We start from the raw sequence: 20,316 nt of genomic DNA, 5'->3' as shown, positions 1-20,316 counted from the left end.
TGTCATTCAAAGACCAGAGGTTAGAGAGCGGCGAGTTGGGAACAAACTTGAACATCAAAGAAGCTGGAGTAAACTTGTGAGATTCATGAACCGCCGAATTCAAAGCAAAAGCTATCCAATGCAGGGACGTGTCCCACCTGGAAGGATCTTCATGATGATAGGCAATGAGTGCGGACCTGAGATTACGGTTAACCCGTTCAGCCAGAGATGGTTGAGGGTAATAAGCAGAAGTAGTTACATGAGAGATGGACAAGTCAAAACAGAATTTACGAAATAAATTTGATGTGAACGCCTTAGCATTATCAGATACAATATATTGACACGGACCAAAAGAAGCAAAAATAGAATTTAAGCAAGTAATGGTTGACTGAGCGGTAGCCAGCTTAGTCGGAAATAACCAGGAAAATCTTGTAAAACCATCTACACACACAAAGATGAACTTGTTGGCATTGCCCTTTGACTGGGGGAAGGGTCCCACATAATCAATATACAGGCGTTCCATGGGGCGCGACGCTTGATGAGAAGACAAAAGGCCTACCTTAGTGGACATGGTGGGTTTACTGATCAAACAAGATTTACATGCTTTTACGAGTTCCCGAATTTCACCGTCCATACCTTTCCATATGAACATTTCACGAATCTTTTCACGAGTTTTAAAGATTCCAAGATGCCCCCCCAATGGGGTCTCATGATAGTATTTGAAGATCATAGGTACAAGAACCGCTGGAACAACAACTTTCATCAACTTATCATGCTTCGAAGGGCAACATAGAACACCATTCCTCATAACATAAGGGACAGCATGTTCCCCAGAAGAAAGGGTTTCCATTATCGGAGCCAGCGTAGGATCTTCACGTTGGTATTTCTCGATATCCCTAAAGAGCATGGGAGCATCGGTTAGGATGGCATTAACCTCGGATAGTATGGACTCGGAAGGTGATGAACTGTCGACCGGTTCATGGGTCTCGACCTCGTTTGAAAACATACGGCTGAGTCCATCAGCCACAACATTTTCGGTACCTCTGATATGCCTGACATCGAATTGGAAGGCGGAAATACGGATGGCCCAACGGGCTATACGACCAGTACGACGCGGTCTACCTAAGACCCAGCTTAAGGCTTGGTTATCTGTCTCCAGGTCGAATTTGACATGTTCCAGATAGAGACGGAACTTTTCTAAGGCGAATAAGACTGCCAACCCTTCGAGCTCATAGATGGAATACTTGGCTTCTTGAGCCGATAGAGTCCTAGATGCATAGGCGATGGGACGCCTCCCTAGTTCAGTCTCTTGAAGAAGGACTGCAGGTACAGCTGACGACGACGCGTCCGTTTGGACGATGAATTTCTTCGAGAAATCAGGCATAGCAAGTACAGGGGCATTACAGAGAGCTAATTTAAGATCTTCGAAAGCGGCTTGTTGAGAAGGTCCCCACTCGAATTTGATGCCTTTCCTACGAAGAAGGTTTAAGGGCGCCGCTCTATTAGCGAAGTTAGGAATAAACTTCCTGAAGAAATTCACCATACCAATGAATCTAGCGATACCTTTGATGTCCTTAGGAGGTTTAAAATCACGGATGGCCTGTGTTCTAGAATGATCGACAGCTACCCCATCGGGTGACACAATATGCCCTAGGAATGACATAGAGGGCTTAGCAAAGGCAACCTTGGACAACTTGACAGTTAACCCAGCCTTACGAAGGCGATTCAGAACTTCTCGCAGATGATCTAGATGTTCTTCAAAAGTCTCGGAAAATACGACGACATCATCCAAGTAGTGATATAAGTACTCAAATTTGATGTCGGAAAAGACCCTATCTAGTAGCCTAGTGAGCACAGCTGCCCCCGTGGGGAGCCCGAAAGGCACGCGGTTGTATTCGTATAAGTTCCAGTCCGTGGCAAACGCTGTAAGATGTTTAGACTCTTCGGCAAGGGGAATTTGATTATAGGCCTGATTCAAGTCCAAGATGGTGAAGAACTTGGCCTTACGAAACCATGAAAAGCAAGAATGAAGGTCGGGAAGGGGCACAGATTGCAACACCACCTTCCGATTGAGAGCCCTGTAATCAATGACAGGCCTGAAGCCTCCTTGGGGTTTCGGGACTAGAAAAATAGGCGAAGAATACGCTGACTTAGAGGGCCTAATAATACCATCCTTCAACATCTGATCGATGATTTCTTTCAGAGCCTTCATTTTAGGTGGAGATAGCCTATACGGTGGAAAACGGACAGGAATCGAATCCGTGACCTCAATTTTGTATTCAATAAGGTCAGTAACACCAAGAGTATCAGAGAACACCTCGGGAAACGACTGACACAGTTTCCGAATACTATCAGCCTGCTCCTCAGGTAGATGTCTAAGGTCTAACAACATCTCATCCTGGGTAGGCGAAATAGATGAACATGATACAGAATTACACTTTAACAAGGGAATTCTACAATTGGACGCAAATTTGAATGTGCACGACCTACTCTGGAGATCGAGCACAAGACCAGTGTGAGAAATGAAGTCCGCTCCCAATATGATGGGGCAAGACAAGTGCTTAGCCACAAACAGTTTGATTTTCCATGTAAATTTAAAAATACGAATTTTGACCAGTACGGAACCTAGAATTTCTAATGGCGATGAATTAGCCGAAACATATTGAATAAGAGCTGAGACATGGTCAGGTAGTTTACAAACAGATTTCAATTTAGAATACCATTCAGCCGAAATAATCGAACAAACACTGCCTGAATCTAAGAGAGCTGTTATAGGCTCGTTATTTAACTCAATCTTAAGAAAAGGAACAGGTGCGGGGGTATCCGCCGCAATCCTAAGACATTCTTTAGGGCATTCAAAAGATGAATTTGAAGGCTGATTGTTCTCTGCATTTACAACCTGTTTACTAGGGGCTGAGTCTCGGGAAGATGGATTAGTCGACTCAGCCGATGCCACTAGTCACTTTTTATTATTGGCATAGGTGGAATTTGCACCAGAAGTTGAGCAGGAGGGGGTGCTATTTGAGTTTGGGCAATTTTTGGCGATATGTGAGAAGGCCCCACACTTAAAACAGCCTTGTGATGAACCAGCTCCATTATTTGCCCTACTAGACTTGATCAGAGGACACTTATTGCGCAGATGGTCAGGCGACCCGCAAGCATAACATTTACGAGGGGTGACTGATCGGCGAGGTGGAAGCCGAGTATTACTAAAAGAAGGCGGGGGTTCTTTTGCCACACGCAAGGAATCGGCATACCTAACTCCTTCCGCAGAGACGGCTAATGCTTCCAGTTCAGAGAAGGTTTGCGGGCACGCCGCGAAACACAAATATGACCTGTAGGGTGGTGAAATCCCTTCGACAATAGCTTGCACGATCTGATCCTCAGGGAAGTGGAGAGCAAACACCCTAGTATAAAACTTAATATCTTGGATGAAGTCTGCCAGGTTTTCATCCAAGCGCTGTACCCGATAATAGTATTTCTGAATAAGAGATGACCTCGCGCGGGCAGGAATAAAATTTGCAAGCAGATGTGCATGGAAATCTTTGATAGATGACTGTTCAGCTATGGCTCTTACTATTTTATCTGAGAGAACCCCAATAGCATAAGGATAGATAATTTGCAAAATTTGACATGGGGAAAGAGAAAACACAAGGGCATGATCCTGAAATTCCACTAGAAATCTTAAAAATGAAATTACGTCACTGGTGGTATTAACGGAAAACTTGGATATACCTCTGAGCAACATTGCCAATGGATGAGGCAAGCTGCTAAACCCGGGCGACATAGTAGGTAAAGGTTTCAATGGCAAGGAAGTTAATTCAGCACGTACATTGTTCAACGATGTGCGGCGTTCAGACTCGTTGTCCAATGGGGCAGAGATAGTTTGAGCAGCAACGGTTATCCTATTGCCTTCTCCCTTAGCAGGTTCTTCCTCCCTACTTACATTCACTATGGTGGGCTGATCAGATTTGGGAGGAACTTCCCCAGTTAACAATTGAGTGACTTTACTAGACAATTCAGAGATAGTTTCAAGGAGCGTATTAGCTTGCTTCCTCTGAACGTCATTCACCTTCAGAGACAACAGATCATTAACTCTATTTGAAAAGTGATATAATCTGCCTTGCACACGCTTAATTTGGTTAGGAGACGGATCATTTTCATCAAAAAAACTAACTACGGAAGCTAGCCCAGTAATATTCTCCGTGATCGTGGAAAGAGAGTCGTCAATTTCTTTCTCTCCCAAATTGGGGATGGAAATGGGCAAATCAAGGGACTCTCTAAGCTTGTTAGTGTCTATTGCAACCGTGCCTCCAGATTGAACGTTTCTGATAGTTAACTCGTATATCAACTCCTCTTTGCGCAAATAGTTAAGGAGGAGAACATCGCGAGGGCCGGACATGATGACAGAACAATTAAAAAAAACCTCAAAAAATTCCAGCAACTGAGAAAATTGTTAGAGTTCGAATTAAAGCAATGTTTAGCCGTCAAAAGGGGCTAAATTGAGACCCATTCAACCACGCTCTGCTACCACTTGTTACGGAGATATCCGTGGTAGGTAGAGGTGAAAGAAGGTGCGGGTGTGAATGGGTTTCAAGCTACGAAATTAACGTGCAATGTAAAATTAATTTAAAATTTAACTAGGTTATATTTTCTTTTCAAAAACAAGAGATAACAATCATAACAGGTACAGAGTAGCAAAAATGTAGGTACAATATTACTGGATTCGGGCTCAGTGCCCTTACTTCATAACTCTTGGGCAATCAGCCCCGCCTTACTCCAAAAAAAAAATTTTAGCCAAGGGGCAGAAAACCCCATTCATGCCCAGGAGCACTGGCTCCAAACATTACACATAAAGCCTGCACGAGGCATACAGAAACAAATTTCAAAGAGCGATCCGCTCTCAAAATTGTAAGCCTATCACAAGGCCACACCAAACTCTACTTTCAAGCTGTCCTCTAAGGACGTATTCACAGGGGTAAAATACCCAACCTACGGAGGTCTATTACATGAAAAGAAGGTTGATTACATGACCTCTAAAATAACAATTTGAGAGGAGGCGAACTTGCACTCCTAATACACTTTGTTTTTAAAACCTAATCTGGCTCTGGGCCGCTAACGCAAGGGCTAATCCCATACTACAGAGGTGACTTAGAGAAGAACACTTTACATTACATAAACGAAGAATAGTTTGAGAAAATAAGTTCACCTCAAAACAAATGTGAGTGGGAGCTCGAGAGGGTTAGCACTCTCTATCCCAATATGTAGCTTTACAAGAAAAAGATGAAAAGAGTAATTACATTTTAGGAAAAGGTTACATGATGGAAATGCTTCGAACCCGCCGCGAGTGTTAAACTGCCTACCTAGCAAGAAAAGAAGTTATTAATAGGCCATTACCTGGTGTTGAACGGCTGAAGAAGAAAGAGGCGCTTCCCGCCTCCTGCTATGTACTTAATACACTGAAAGATGGAACAGAAGTGGCCCGGAGACCCCAAAATCAGCAGTTTATATACTCTCGCGGAAGTTTCTAGGCGTTAGGGGAATGAAAACACCCGCCCACAATGTTTTTATTGGATAGGACCCCGCAACAGATACAAGTTGGGGGAAGATACACCAGATTGGTCAGAAATTACTAAAAGAAATTCGGGATTGGATAAATCTAAAACAAGGGGAAAAAGAGGGGTATACAGCCAACTTAAACAATAACAGAAAGAAATTTAACAAGAAACAAACTTTTGAAATAAAAATTTCTCCAACAAAATAGTTCTTTGACTCCGCACTAGGGTGCGCTATTGTTGATCTTCAGTAGTGTCCTCTAGAAGAGAAAGTTCACACTTCTTACTTCAAGCGAAACAAAAACACATCAAAAGTGACACAGTTCAAAAACTCAAAATTTTCCACGTGGTGACATCTTCTGAGAAAGTAGAGAATTAATAGAATAGATAAAGTTCAACCTTCCTCCAGAAGAGGAGTTTCAACTGGCGCAACTTTTAAATAAACGGTGTAGAGGTGTACCGCCCGGTACATTCACAATAACAAGGGAATGCACTTTTTAATTTTTTGTCATCTGTCTGTATGAATGTATGTATGTACATACGTGTATCATGCAAAAATGGCAGAAGAGAATTTAATGAAAATCAGTATGTAAACCAATCACTACTGATCTGCATTTAGGACAGTCGCTCAGGGGGCAGATTCCCTATCTGTTATTCTCCTAGCTTTTTCTTAAATGATTGCAAAGAAACTGGAAATTTATTGAACATCTCCCTTGGTAAGTTATTTCAATCCCTTACTCCCCTTCCTATAAACAAATACTTGCCACAATTTGTCCTCTTGAATTCCAACTTTATCTTCATATTGTGATCCTTCCTACTTTTAAAAACACCACTCAAACTTATTAGTCTATTAATGTCATTCCACGCCATCCCTCCACTGACAGCTCAGAACATACAGCTTACTGGACATATAAATTAACCAGCTAACTCACTCCTGGTCCAGTAACCGACCAACTACATTGGTATTATAAATTTACTCATTCGGGACAAATATTTCAGGTTCCCTATGGGAATCAACATCTATATAACATACCGCTTAGACGAGCAGCTCGAAACCTTTCTCCCAAGTCTTTCCAGCCCAAACTTTGCAACATTTCTGTAACACTACTCTTTTGTCAGAAATCACCCAGAACAAATCGAGCTGCATTTCTTTAGATTTTTTCCAGTTGTTGAATCAAGTAATCCTGATGAGGGTCTCATTCACTGGAACCATACTCTAGTTGGGATGTTACCAGAGACTTATATGCCCTCCCATTTACATCCTTACTACAATGCCTAAATACCCTCATAATCATGTGCAGAGATCTGTACCCTTTATTTACAATCCCATTTATGTGATTACGCCAGTGAAGATCTTTACTTATATTAACACCTAGGTACTTACTTAAAGTTTGGGGAATGAGGCACAACAATCTAGGCTATAAATAATTTTACTCACGCTGAGTGAAATGGTAGTTTAGGGGAAGGCCTAAAATTCAATTCTCAGAAATCTATGTTATTAGTAGTCTGTCAATAAATACGTCATAACTAAAGTCATATAGAATTAAATTTCTGATCATTTATGTCTTATACATTTGTACCGTACTGGCTATGATAAGAGATATTAATGCATTTAGATTTTTATTGCCATCCACGAGAAAATATGTGAACAGAATTTAATGAAAATTGGTATGTAAAGTCGGGGAATAATGCACTATAGTCTAGCCTATAAATAACATTATTCACAATGTATACACAACTTCATCTAGAATGCTATATACAATGTTGGAATCTGTAGCGAAGCAGGGTTACTCCAGCTGGTAATCTATATGTATTTGTGTGTTGATGTTTTTGAAAACTACCTGGCCTTTACTGTAGTTTCTGAAGATGCTGTTCTTTCTCATTGTCATGTAATATTTGTTGTTTTCTTCTAATTTCTTTTGCTTCTGTATAGTGTTGTTTCACATTTCATAGAGGGGGACTGGAAAATTTAGCATATACTTTGTAGTTCCCTCTTCAACTTTTAACATAGTGCTGTATATCATTTTTAAAAAACTTCCTTCATCTTACCCAGTTATTTCTGGTGTCACTAGAGCCACCTAGGTTCATTTTAGTTTTGGCCAGGGGGTTTAAGGCAGGATGCTCTTCCTGATACCACGTGATTTTTGAGATAAAAATCTCAACCCAGGTGTGGCTGGGATTAGAACTTCAGCCTTTGAGGTTGGAAACCAGCAGCTAAGCCACTGGGCTTATTAACGGTATTCAGATTCCCTATAGCAGGTGTATACGGGGAAAAGGTCAGCTTGGTTGTTTCACATATATACAGAGGGGTCCGGAAAAATGTAGACACTCTTTGATAGTCAATATTAATAGAACAAAATGACATACTGTTACAATTCTTGCATGACAGGGGGGTTATTTTATGTGTTCCAAGTGAACCCCATTAGCAGCCAAACAACGTTGATACTGCTGAACTGCTGACCTAAATACGGCTGTCATTGTTGCCAGTCTGATAGCTGCACAGGGCGCCTCGATGGTTTCTCATAGCTCGTTCAGAGTAGCTGGCTTCTGTCGATAAACTTCATTTTTCAAGGTCCTCCATAGGTAGAAGTCAAGAGGTGTAAGGTCTAGAGACCATGGTGGGTATTTGACAGCTCCTCTTCGACCTATCCATCATGCAGGTAGATTTTCATCCAAGTAGGCTCTGACATCTCTGTGGTGTGTTGATAGGTAAAATCTTTCATTTCCAAACACCACTCGGATGGGAGGTAAAATGGATGTTTGCAGCATATGAAGATGCACCTCACCAGTTACGGTACCTTCAAAGAAGAATGGGCCAATCAAACCGTACGATGACAGACCACACCACACATTAACACCGGGTAGATTAACACGTTTGTCCACATGAGGATTTTCAGGAGCCCAGTACAAGCAGTTGTGGTGGTTTACAGTACCGTTCAGTTTGAATTGCGCCTCGTCAGACCAGGTAACATCCCTGCAAAACGTTCATCCTCAAAAAGTACGCCTTCACTCCCTGTGGGGTTGATTGAATCAGAACCATGAAACTACTTTTGATTCGTACCATCATGCGGGGAACACCATGGGTTGCCTGTACTTGCGAGTAGTACCACTAAATTAGGTACAAAATAGGTTTGTGATTAGTAGCAGTAAAGAGGCTGGCCTGGGGGTTTCCAGTACCCGTGTGTCGTACCCATGTGAGCAACACCGCGCGTCTGGGCGTAGCCTGTGAGTTGTACCGCTATATGAGCTGCACTGTGGGTCTGCGCTGCCTGTGATTAGTACCCACTATGTGATGAACGCCATGGGATAGTGCGAGTCCCTGTGGTTAGTACACCTAGGTGAGGAACCTTATCGGTTTGCGTTGGCTATGAGTGGCGCCATTGTGTGAGAAACACCATAGGTCTGCGTTCCCTGTACGAAGTGCAATACTTGTGAGTAGTACCATCTTGTGTGGAACACCGTGAGTCTTCGCTACTTTTGATTAGTACCCCAACATGACAAATACCATGGTTCTACTTTACTCGCGACGTGTACCATTCTGTGGGGCCTTAGACGTGGATTTTGCACCCCTTTAGACATCAAGCATCATTGTGCTTTATAAGTGGTCCCTTGGTCAGTAATGCTATTATTTACAATCTTTTTTTGAGTCTGATCCACTGGTTTTTTTTTTTTTTTTGTTGGGTTCATGTCCATCCATTCATTCTTCATGACGTTTTTTATTTTGGTCAGTTGATGAATTTGAACTTTTTGTTATTTCATTTCGTACCATTAGGGGCTGATGACCTCGATGTTAGGCCCCTTTAAACAACAAACATCATCATTATCAAAGTACGCCTTCAGACCACTTACCGTACTCCATCGTTCGATCCAGGTTGTCCTCGTCCATACCATGCAGTGATCTTGGAATGTACACTTTCCGCTTTGCAGCCTTCAGAATTTGTCATACGGTTGATCAGCTTACCCTGCTTTCACGTGCACGCTGATTCACAGATTTTTGAGGTGACTTTAGTAAAATGTTGCAACATAGCAGCGCTAGAAGCTGGAGTTTCTTGGTCGGCCAGACCTTTTCTTATGCACATCCTGAACAGTACCATCAGCTTCAAATTTATTCTGAATACGATACATTGTTGTACGCGTTGGTGGCTGAGTTCTGTACACATTACGCCATTTGTCGTTGTACCTCCATCATGTTTTCATACTTCCAGTACCACTTCAGTATGGCCTTGCGTTGCTCAAACAACAATCTTACTTCATTCATTGCTGCACTGCCATCTGCTGGAAAACGCGTGCCAAGATTGTTGTGCCATTCACGTGACCATCATCTTTTGAGAAAACAATGGACTATGCTACTGTGCAAGAATTGCAACAATATGTTATTTTGTTCCAAAGATATTAACTATCAAAGAGTGTCTGCATTTTTCTATATCCCTCTGTATTTTATCACTGGCTTTTTTAAGCTTCAACCATAAGATTGATCTCAGTACTGGTTGATAGTATTTAAGGACAAATAAATACAACAACATCTTGATAGTGTATCGGCCAATGTGCTAAAGGAATTATACTTGAAGAAATGTGAAAGGAAAGGCGCTGAAAGTTAACTGAAGAGGGGAGAATAAGTTTGTATGAATAGAATTTGGTACTGCATGGTTGGTAGCAGAAAGCTCAAATTTTAAGTGGCCATGAGATATATCATCTCCCTCCTCTGCCAAACAATCTGTCTTCTTTCTCTGTCACTTTTCCCAGATCCTTGTGAGGTCACTGGTGTGATCTGCATTGCATGTACAGATTTGGCCCAGTGTTACAGCCCTATACCCTTACATAACTTGAGCCCTGCGCGGATATACAAAATAATATCCGCATCCACTCCGCATCTGCACTTCCTTCATTCGCATCTACGAATGGTTATCCGCATCCGCAAAATGATTATCTGCGGATATTGTAAATATTTAACTACAATATATTACACCCAAGGTATTGAAACGGACAGATCTGTTAACATAATACAATAGGCCTGACACCTGGCACCAGGGATTTTCTCTTGCGACAACTGCCGGCGTATTGACCTTTGTTCCTTCCTTCCATTAATTGCGGGCAGGAGCCAGTTAGGCTTAGGACAGATTTACGGCTTTATGGTCTCAAGGCTCTTTATATATCACTATTCTCCCACACCAGTGTCAAGGGTTGCCTAACCACAAGCATAAACAATGAGTGAAGTCAGTAAACGTCATAATTTAGAAATTATCCGCACTGTCGTACAGTTTGTATCCGCCAAGACACTAACTTCGCGGATATTTGCGGATTTATCCCAGTCCGGCTAAGAAATGAATCCTGGACCCTCTAAACTGGAGCCAAACAATGAGCAGTAATATAGTGATGTTACATCCACATAAAACAATAACACAAATCACTTGTGTCAAGTACATAGTACGAAGTGTCATCATATTGAGTTATACTTCATATATTGCCTCACAAATACATTACATACAGCTCTGCAGGCAGATCTATCTTCTCTGTATATCTGCCTTCAACTGAATTGCCTCATTCCAGCATCACCACAAACTTCCAAACCCTTCTGGAAATTTTTGAGTGTGTCGTGTACTTTTGTACGAATGTTTAAAAATGAGTACAGTGTTCGTGTATCGGTCATGTCCAGAACAAGAAGGAAATGTAGTTTCTAAATTTCCGTCATGTCTGTCTGTATAAATCCGCTTGTCCAGCTGTGAAATTGATATTCTAGTTGTTTTATCAATTAAGATAGTGATTACCACCAAATATATAAACAAAATAGGATTTGTCTGTACTTTTGTAAGAATGTTTAAAAATTAGTATAATGTTCGTGTATCAGTCATGTCCAGAACAAGAAGGAAATGCAGTCATGAGAAAACAGGTGAACAATATGTAATAAAAATCGGTATTTAAGATTGGGGAAGAAGGCACTACAATCTAGACTATAAAGAATTATATCCACATTGGGTGAAATAGTAGTTATAGAGAAGCTCTAAAATGTATTTCTTGAATATCTCCATAAATGCTGATTAATGCTTTATAACAAAAAGCTGTGAAAATAAAATTTCCCATCCGATATGCAATAAGAATTCATGCTGTGATGAATAATGAGGGAAATATTTATGATTTTATATTTTTATTTATTTCTTGCATCCTACAGTTATTAAACTTAAAAAAAAAAACCAAACCAAACCCCATGGCACTACAGCCCTTGAAAGGCCTTAGCCTACCAAGCGACCGCTGCTCAGCCCAAAGTCCTGCAGATTACGAGGTGTCGTGTGGTCAGCACGACGAATCCTCTCGGCCGTTATTCTTGGCTTTCTAGACCGGGACCGCTATCTCATCATCAGATAGCTCCTCAATTCTAATCACGTAGGGTGAGTGGACCTCGAACCAGCCCTCAGGTCCAGATAAAAATCCCTGACGTAGCCGGGAATCAAACCTGGGGCCTCTGGGTACGAGGCAGGCACGCTACCCCTACACCACGGGGCCGGCTAATTAAACTTATTACTGTTAATTTTATTGAAGAATACTTTCCAACAAACAGAGGAGGAATGGTAAATTCTGATAGTACATACTTCATACATTTTTATTATAGCAGAAAGGTTACTGTCCCGATTCTTAAATGTATTGTCTGTCTCAAAGTCTAAATATATTATTTTAAAAAAATGGAGTTCTATAAGGACACCGTATCGGCCCTGTACTTTTCAACGTTGTTGCTGCTGACATTGGGAAAATACTAAGAGGAGAAGGAGAAACTTTGCTCATATTGTATGCTGATGACATGGTCCTAAGGACATTGAACAAAGCGGACCTACAGACATCTCCAAACAGTCTTGATAAATGGATTGACAATAATAATACTTTATTAATGGTAATACCATTTTTTACACAACAATAGAGAAGAATAAACAAAACAAAACACACTAAAAAGAAAGTTCAATGGAGTATAAGTAGAAAAATATGTACAGATATATACACAGGTTATATTACAAGTAAGCACACGAAAGTAATAGTCAATTCTGGAGATTATGTAAGTGATTTCTAAATTTTGACAGTGAGCAGTTAAATATTCAATATCCACTTTGTTTAGAGATCTTGACATTCGTTCAATTGGCCCATTGAATGCGTAGTTAGTTCTGTGCCAATTTGTAGACAATGTATTTTTGAACCTTGTGTGTCTGTCTGGTACACTTACGTTAATTTTCGCAAGGAGTTGTGGACAATTCACCAAGGAATGAAGCAATTTAAAAATGAAGAGTGTATCCAATAATTCACGGCATTGTGACAGGCTATGCAGATTTAAGGACTGTTGTAGGGATGTGTAATCAACATTATCATATAAGAATCCTGCTCTAAATGAATATAAACAAAGAAATTTATGTTGTACTGAATCTAATCTATGGATAGAGGTCTGATGAGAAGGGTTCCAAACAGCTGTACAGTATTCTAGTATAGGGCATGCCATAGACGCATACAGCAATCGATAGGTAGCTAAGTTTGAAAATTCTCTAGAATATCTAGTAATGCAACCCGATCTTTGAAATGCTTTCTTACAAATATTTTCGATATGTTCATTAAACGATAGAGTATAACTGAATAAAACACTAAGGTCATTTAAATTGTGAAACAGGAGTTTGAATGTTGTTATTACTAAATTAGTACTGAAATGATATTATCTTCTTGTTTTCAAAAAATAATATTATTTTACAGTTCTCATGATTAAGTTTCAACTCATTTTGAATACAGTACTTTTCCAGATGATGCAAATCTTCTTGAAGTTTTAAACAATCAAGTGGACAATTAATTTGCATAAAAATTTTGCATCGTCAGCAAACAAAAGCAATTCAGAATTCTTAAGTATATTTTTAATGTCATTTGTGTCGAGAGTAAAAAGTAAGGGTACATGGTGAGACCCTTGAGGAACTCCACTGGTAACAATAATAGGCGCAGAAAAATAATTCCTTATTTTAACAATCTGCAGGTGATTTTTAAGATATGATTCAAACCATGAGAGGAGAGGCCCATTAATTCCGTAGCCTGTTAGTTTTTGGAGTAAGATATCGGTCGACAGTGTCAAAAGCTTTTGAGAAGTCTGTATACATGCAGTCCACTTGAGAATGGTTCTGTATTGCATCCAAGGGGAACTGATACAGTAAAAGAAGATTGCTACAGGTTGACCATCCTGAAAAGAATCCATGTTGCTCATCAATGACATACATTATCTAAATTTATTTTGAATTTTCATCACTTTTAGGAACGGAGGAAAAATGTTAGTAAAGGACACCATATTACTAAAAAACGAACCATTAGACATTGTAAGAAAATTTAAATACCTTGGATTAACATTACAGACAAGCTCTTCGTCATACAAAACTCACATTGAAGATAGGACAGCAGCAGCAATTTTTAATATAAAAAATTTACCATCTCTTGATTTATCAACAACACTGACACTTTTTGACACTACAATAACTCCAATAGTAACATATGGTCTCACCCTACAAAAAGTCGACAAGCATTAAAATGAGATTCCTGAAATCAGCGCTTAAAGCAGGGAAATTTGCAGCAAAAGGATGATACAATGATACACACATTGCCCAGGCAAACTTTCTTCCTGGAAGACCTGAGGATAAAACTTCCTTTACCTACCATCTGTGGAACCATACAAAGTATTTATTAGTGAAAGAAAGCAGAAACAGGAAGATAATGACATCAGTTTCTTCTTGACGAACACTATATATGTTATCTAGTAGTTTTGCATACATGCACCTCATGTGTTTGGATATGTAAATACATGTAGATGATGTTAAACATGCTACCCCACAAGACATTGTCGCTTACGATTAGTGAAATACTGAATTTTCCAGTCGCTATTTTTGTCCATTCTCTTTTCAGATCCATGTGATTAGTCACATAATCTTATAAGCTTATGATGTGCTTGTTACAGGCCCTGATAAAAAGAAATTGGCCAAATTACAAGAGCGTGAAGCATTTCTCTTCATGAGAGGCATTATGGATGAATGTACTCATTTGAGCAACTTTGAGATCCCAGTGGATACATCTCTCATAATTGCTATATGTGCTAAAGACGATGCTTATGTTCCTCGAGAGGGCTGTGCTGATCTCGCTGACATTTGGCCTGGTGCAGAAGTGCGCTTTTTAGATGCTGGTCATGTAAGTGCGTTCTTGCTGGGCCTCCCCACATTCAGGTGAGCGATAATCCAAGTATTTAATTCTTAATTTTGTTCTTGTGGATTTATTGACAAATGAATAAGCAAACTCATGACCAGCATAAAAAGAAATTATAACTAGTTTTGTAACTTTTCATCGATGAGTTTGATACTAATTTGCTTACAAATACGATAAAAATGGGATGGGCTGTGGTGATACTATAGTTGCAGTCTTTAGTTCTTGAATACCTAAGTTCCTGTAGGGTGCTTTTCGCTTAACAGATTTACGTCATATTTAAAGTACCACTGAGTGTATTCAGAAACTGAATTTAAAACATGTGACACACAAGTTTAAAGCTCTGGCCTGCACTATGGTGCACATTGAAACAAAATTTATCACAGATCATCACACAGTGGGAATATTTTCATACTGTTTTTTAATTTAACATGCAGAGTATTTCTGCTCATCATTCATAGCACTTTGAGATATGAAGAGGCACTCATCTTTGCTCTAGTATAATTGAATACCTTGGCCTTTCAAACCTGTGACATTAGAGTGTAGAGAGTGCAGTAACCCTTCATCTCATCCTCATTTGTGTCTAAACCCGCCAACGTCATCCACTCATTTTTTCCATTGAGGTCGAACAGCTGTTTTCCAGTGTAATCTTTTGTGCTGAGCATTAACTGAAAAGGGAGGGTCCATATGATCTACCAGGTTTATGCATAAGTCTTCTCTGGTTTCACCAGCGAACAGTACACAGCGTATGAATTTGACACATACGTCAGTTTGTTCATCTGACATTAACCTACCAACACACACAAGTTATTACACGACACGACAGTGCACCATCTCACACAGCAAAACCAGTGAAAGACACCTTGAAATCGCTTGGATGGGGCGGGTGCCGTCGTACTGCCCCAACCTGGCACCATATATCACCTTTTTGCATCAGTGGGGCACGCGCTCGCAGACCAGCACTTCAGCAATTTTGAGGAACTTGGAAAATGGCTCGACGAATTGTTTGCCGCAAAAGACAAGCATTTCTTCTAGCATGGTATTCATAACTTACCTGAAAGATGAGCGAAGTGTGTAGAAGCTGGTGGCCTATATTTCGAATAAACAAAAAATTAACTTCCCTTAAAAATTACGTGTTTTCTTTACCACAAAGACCGGCAGAAACTTATGCATACACCTGGTAAACATACTGAAAGCTCTGAAGGAGGATGATCCTAATACATATTCTGATTTCAGACACTTCAGTTTCCGGCGACTGAACGAACAGTATTGGACTGTACCTGGTGTATGCATAAGTCTTTTCCGGTTTCACTAAGAGATGGCGCCAGCGAACAGTACGCAGCGTATGAATTTGACACATACGTCAGTTTGTTCGTCTGACATTAATCTATAAACACACACAAGTTGAGTTCGCTAAACATTAGCGTCTGTGTTGTATCGTTAAGTGATCATGTCACCGTTTGTACCTGAAAAAGAACATTTGTGGCACGCATTGCTTTTCTTATTTACTCAAAAGAAAAAGGCTGTGGAAAGTCATCGTTTGCTGGTAGAAACATATGGTGCACACGCTCCATCAATTAGAACATGTGAGACATGGTTTCAACAATTTAAATATGGTGATTTCAGTGTGAAAGACAGTGCTTGCTCTGGTAGGCCACAAAAGTGCAAAGACGAGCAATTGCAAACGTTACTGGATGATGACCCAACTCAAACTCAACAGCAATTGAAAAAGCATTAAATGTATCCCAAGAAACAATCAGCAGACATTTACGAGCAATGGGGAAGATCAGTAAACTCGGTAAATGGGTCCACACGATTTGAATGAACGGCAAATGGAAACACGTAAAGTCACTTGTGAAATGCTGCTTCAACGCCACGAAAGAAAATAATTTCTGTTTCAAATTGTGACAGGTGACGAAAAATGGATTTGTTTCGAAAACCCAAAGCGGCGAAAATTGTGGCTGTCACTTGGTGAAGCTGGTCCTTCAGCACCAAGGCCAAATCGCTTCGGCAAGAAGATCATGCTTTGTGTCTAGTGGGACCAGAGCGGTGTTGTGTATCATGAACTCTTGAAGCCCGGCAAAACCGTTAATGCACAGCGCTATCGCCAACAAATGGTTAATTTAAATCGCGCATTGATTGAGACAACTGGAATGGGCCAGAAGACATGGCAGAGTGATTTGTTACATGACAATGCACCATCTAACACAGCAAAATGAGTGAAAGACACCTTGAAATCCCTTGGATGGGCTGGGTGCAGTCGTACTACCCTGACCTGGCACCATCTGACTATCACTTCTTTGCATCAATGGGGGACGCGCTCGCAGAGCAGCACTTCAGCAATTTCGAGGAAGTTGGAAAATGGCTCGACAAATAGTTTGCTGCAAAAGACAAGCATTTTTTCTGGCATGGTATTCATAACTCCCTGCTGGTGGTGGTGATTATTGTTTGAAGAAGAAGTACAACTCGGCAACTAACCACTATATAACACTAGTCCGAGAGAAAAAAAAAAATAGAGGTCTGACACTTCGAAAGAATGGAGAACTCACTTTACATTAGATGCCCTAATATCACAGAGTTGGAAGAAAACTCGATGTGGAGGCCTATAATATAGAAAGTTTATAAAATTGATCAACAATAATATTACATTGACCATTGTTTGTTGTGATGTGCTATGTGTCTTCTGCTGCCACTCATCTCCGATAGGTGAGATTACTGCTACATACCGAGTATAACAGCCTGCTTGAATATTGGTGGTAAATAGCTGGGGAGTTACATAACTCTCTTCTTTAACATGCAATTCCTCTGGTTCATAAATTTGCTGGTAACTGCTGGTACCTAACACTCTGTTTCATCATAGTATTCCAGCTATTGGATCCCTACTCTGAGGCGCTGATTGGAATGAGTAGTGTGGACACTTAATGGAATAATAACTACTGGTACCTAACACTCTGTTTAATCATAGTATTCCAGCTATTGGATCCCTACTCTGAGGTGCTGATTGGAATGAGCAGTGTGCACACTTAATGGAATAATGATATCACGGCTGTCTGCTGCCTGGTAATTCCAGCTCTGGAACTTTGGACTGTTAGATCGACAGTGTAGTACTGTTTGTTAAAAGTGAGAAAATGTGCGGTTTTTCATTTGATCCAGTATTGAATATGATAGCATTGCTTTTAATTGCGACCTTCCTACTGACGTTATTGTAATGACTTATGTTGACTTCAGTTGGGAAAACCACAAAGACAGTCTTTCTAAGGATGTAAACAGGCACAGTAGACAGCTGGGCCTACCATCGTAATGAAAACTCTGCAACTTGATTGTGGCTGATAGTAGGCTAGAGGGCCTACCGTTACACTGAAAATTCCCTAACCCAGTCTTCACATGAGAAAAGACATAGGTGACTCCCCGTCACTTTTCTGGGTTAACGTTAAGAATTATGTAAATTTAATACAATCTTACAACGTGTACACTACTTAACCTAGAATTCTGTACACAGTGCAGAATTCCATAGCGAAGCACGGGTACATCAGCTAATATTCTGATATATGTGATTTTCATCCTTAGTAATGACATTGTAAGTACTTTGTTTGATTACTAACTGTCAAGCCAGAGAATATACACTTTCTCTGATCATGAAGGAATGCTAATCTCTGCTAGATACTCTTTGATTCTCTAACCTTTTGCAGCTTCCAGATATATTCAAAAGATGGCAGAGCATTCCTAATAACTATCGTGCTGCTAAGAGAAAAATGTCTACGTACAAACAGACCCCATCATGACATGTGCCTTGCACGTTATCTGGGAACACCTATCGAAGGATAACCTAGCTACACTAGAAAGAGTGAAGGCCATCTATCTTCAAAAAGTTTTCTGCCCAGCTAAAGCGCTCCTTCGAGATGAACCTGTGAACTTACAAGACAACAGTTCTATTTAGAAGAACTGCGATTAAAAATACCATTGCCTTCTACGACACGGTACCAAGCTTTACATCAAGAACTGCAGGAAAAAAGTGAGTGTATGGATAGAATCTTATCAAACAGATGTCAGAATGGAAGAATTGTGACTACTGTGACATACCATAATGCGCTTCTTATTAAATGTTCATAAAACCAATGAAAAGGGCAGACAAAACATTATAACTATCACAGGCATATCAAGACGAGTTATCTGACCTACTTATGACAAACGCTGTGGGGCAGCACGATATTACTTTTTCTTTACACCAACCTCAAGAGTCAAGTCAGGATATCAGTAAAATACCACGTAAGGTCGAAACCTTGTGTGTGGTAATTTAGAATGTTAATTAATATAGAAAGGAATATATTTAACAATGATGCCTGAAGTACGATATGGGTATGATCAACAGCACATGGTGGAGCATCGAATAGAAAATGAATGTGATGACACAATATGTTCATTTATTTATTTCTTCAGTAACAGTTTTATTATCCATGACAAAGGATTTAAGACACTTCAGACTCGTTTTCTGGCTTATGAAGTAGTTTGTAAAGAACCTGACAGGACATTAAAAAATTTCAGAATGAAGTACAAGAAATTGCATTTTGTTACACAAAGTTTGGGTTTGTTTAACATATAACGGTACATCTTACTGCGTGTTGAATATTCATGTTTAATGTTCTCAATTATATTTTTATTTTTGTTGTATTTGTATATTTCAAGGGCATAAAACATATTTGCTTCAGCATATAATTGACCACTTGGGTATATTCTTTCTTTCTGGTACATTATTCCTAATATAAGGTTTTGAACAACAGTTATTTTATTTATTACACTTTTGCAGGCTCCTCCTCCTCCCCATGTCAATATTCCGTACCGGTACTTCCTTTCCATTTGCTCCCCACACTACAGTGTCATTTGCAAACAAAGAGAACAAAATAATTTGACAAAATTTATTGAGAAGAAAGGGGAGATTGAGACATCTATTGCATCCTCCTCCTCTTTCTCCTCCTCCAGCTCCTGGCAGGTCGGGGTATTTATGACACTTCTCCACCTTCCTCCCTCCTTACACCATTCTTCTTCAATCATTTTGTCCAGGTTTCTTCTTCTTCACTCCTCTTTATCAAATTGATCCACCTTGTTCTGCCTGTCGCTCTCTTCCCCTTGAACTTCATCTCAGTCATCTGTTTTGGTATTCTTTCCTCCTCCATCCTCTTTTAAATGTCCACACCACCGTAGTTTACTCATATCAGTTCTCTCATCTAGATTTTCCATTCCGACCTCCCCAACTTGGCAGGTTCGATCCTGGCTTAGTCCAGCGGTATTTGAAGGTGCTCAAATACATCAGCCTCATGTCGGTAGATTTACTGGCACATAAAATATCTCCTGCAGGACTAAATTCTGGCACCTCGGCATCTCCGAAAACCGAAACAAAGTAGTTAGTGGGACGTAAAACCAATATCATCATCATCATCATCATCATCATCATCATCATCATCATCATTCCGACCTCCTTTCTTACGTCTTCATTTCTCAATCTGTCTTTCCTTGTATACTCCTTAGGTATTTCATTTTGCTGGCTTGAATTCTACTCTCCTCCCTACTTGTCCAGGTCTCAGCCATGTGG

The 20,316-nt window shown here is 40.2% G+C and overlaps 1 protein-coding gene across 1 annotated transcript in view; it reads left to right on the top strand.

Annotated features, from left to right (window-relative positions):
- The window catches only part of LOC136867462 (protein ABHD18), a 114,086-nt gene that overhangs the window by 93,120 nt on the left and 650 nt on the right, over positions 1-20,316 (top strand). The window contains exon 9 of the mRNA XM_067144669.2: positions 14,491-14,752. Within this exon, the coding sequence (XP_067000770.1) occupies positions 14,491-14,752 (262 nt within the window). The remainder of the gene's footprint in view (positions 1-14,490; positions 14,753-20,316) is intronic.

This window comes from Anabrus simplex, chromosome 3 (assembly GCF_040414725.1).
Source record: "Anabrus simplex isolate iqAnaSimp1 chromosome 3, ASM4041472v1, whole genome shotgun sequence".
NCBI classification, from domain to species: Eukaryota; Metazoa; Arthropoda; class Insecta; order Orthoptera; family Tettigoniidae; genus Anabrus; species Anabrus simplex.
Note: the sequence above shows the minus strand (reverse complement) of the source record. Positions and strands in the feature narration are given on the sequence as shown.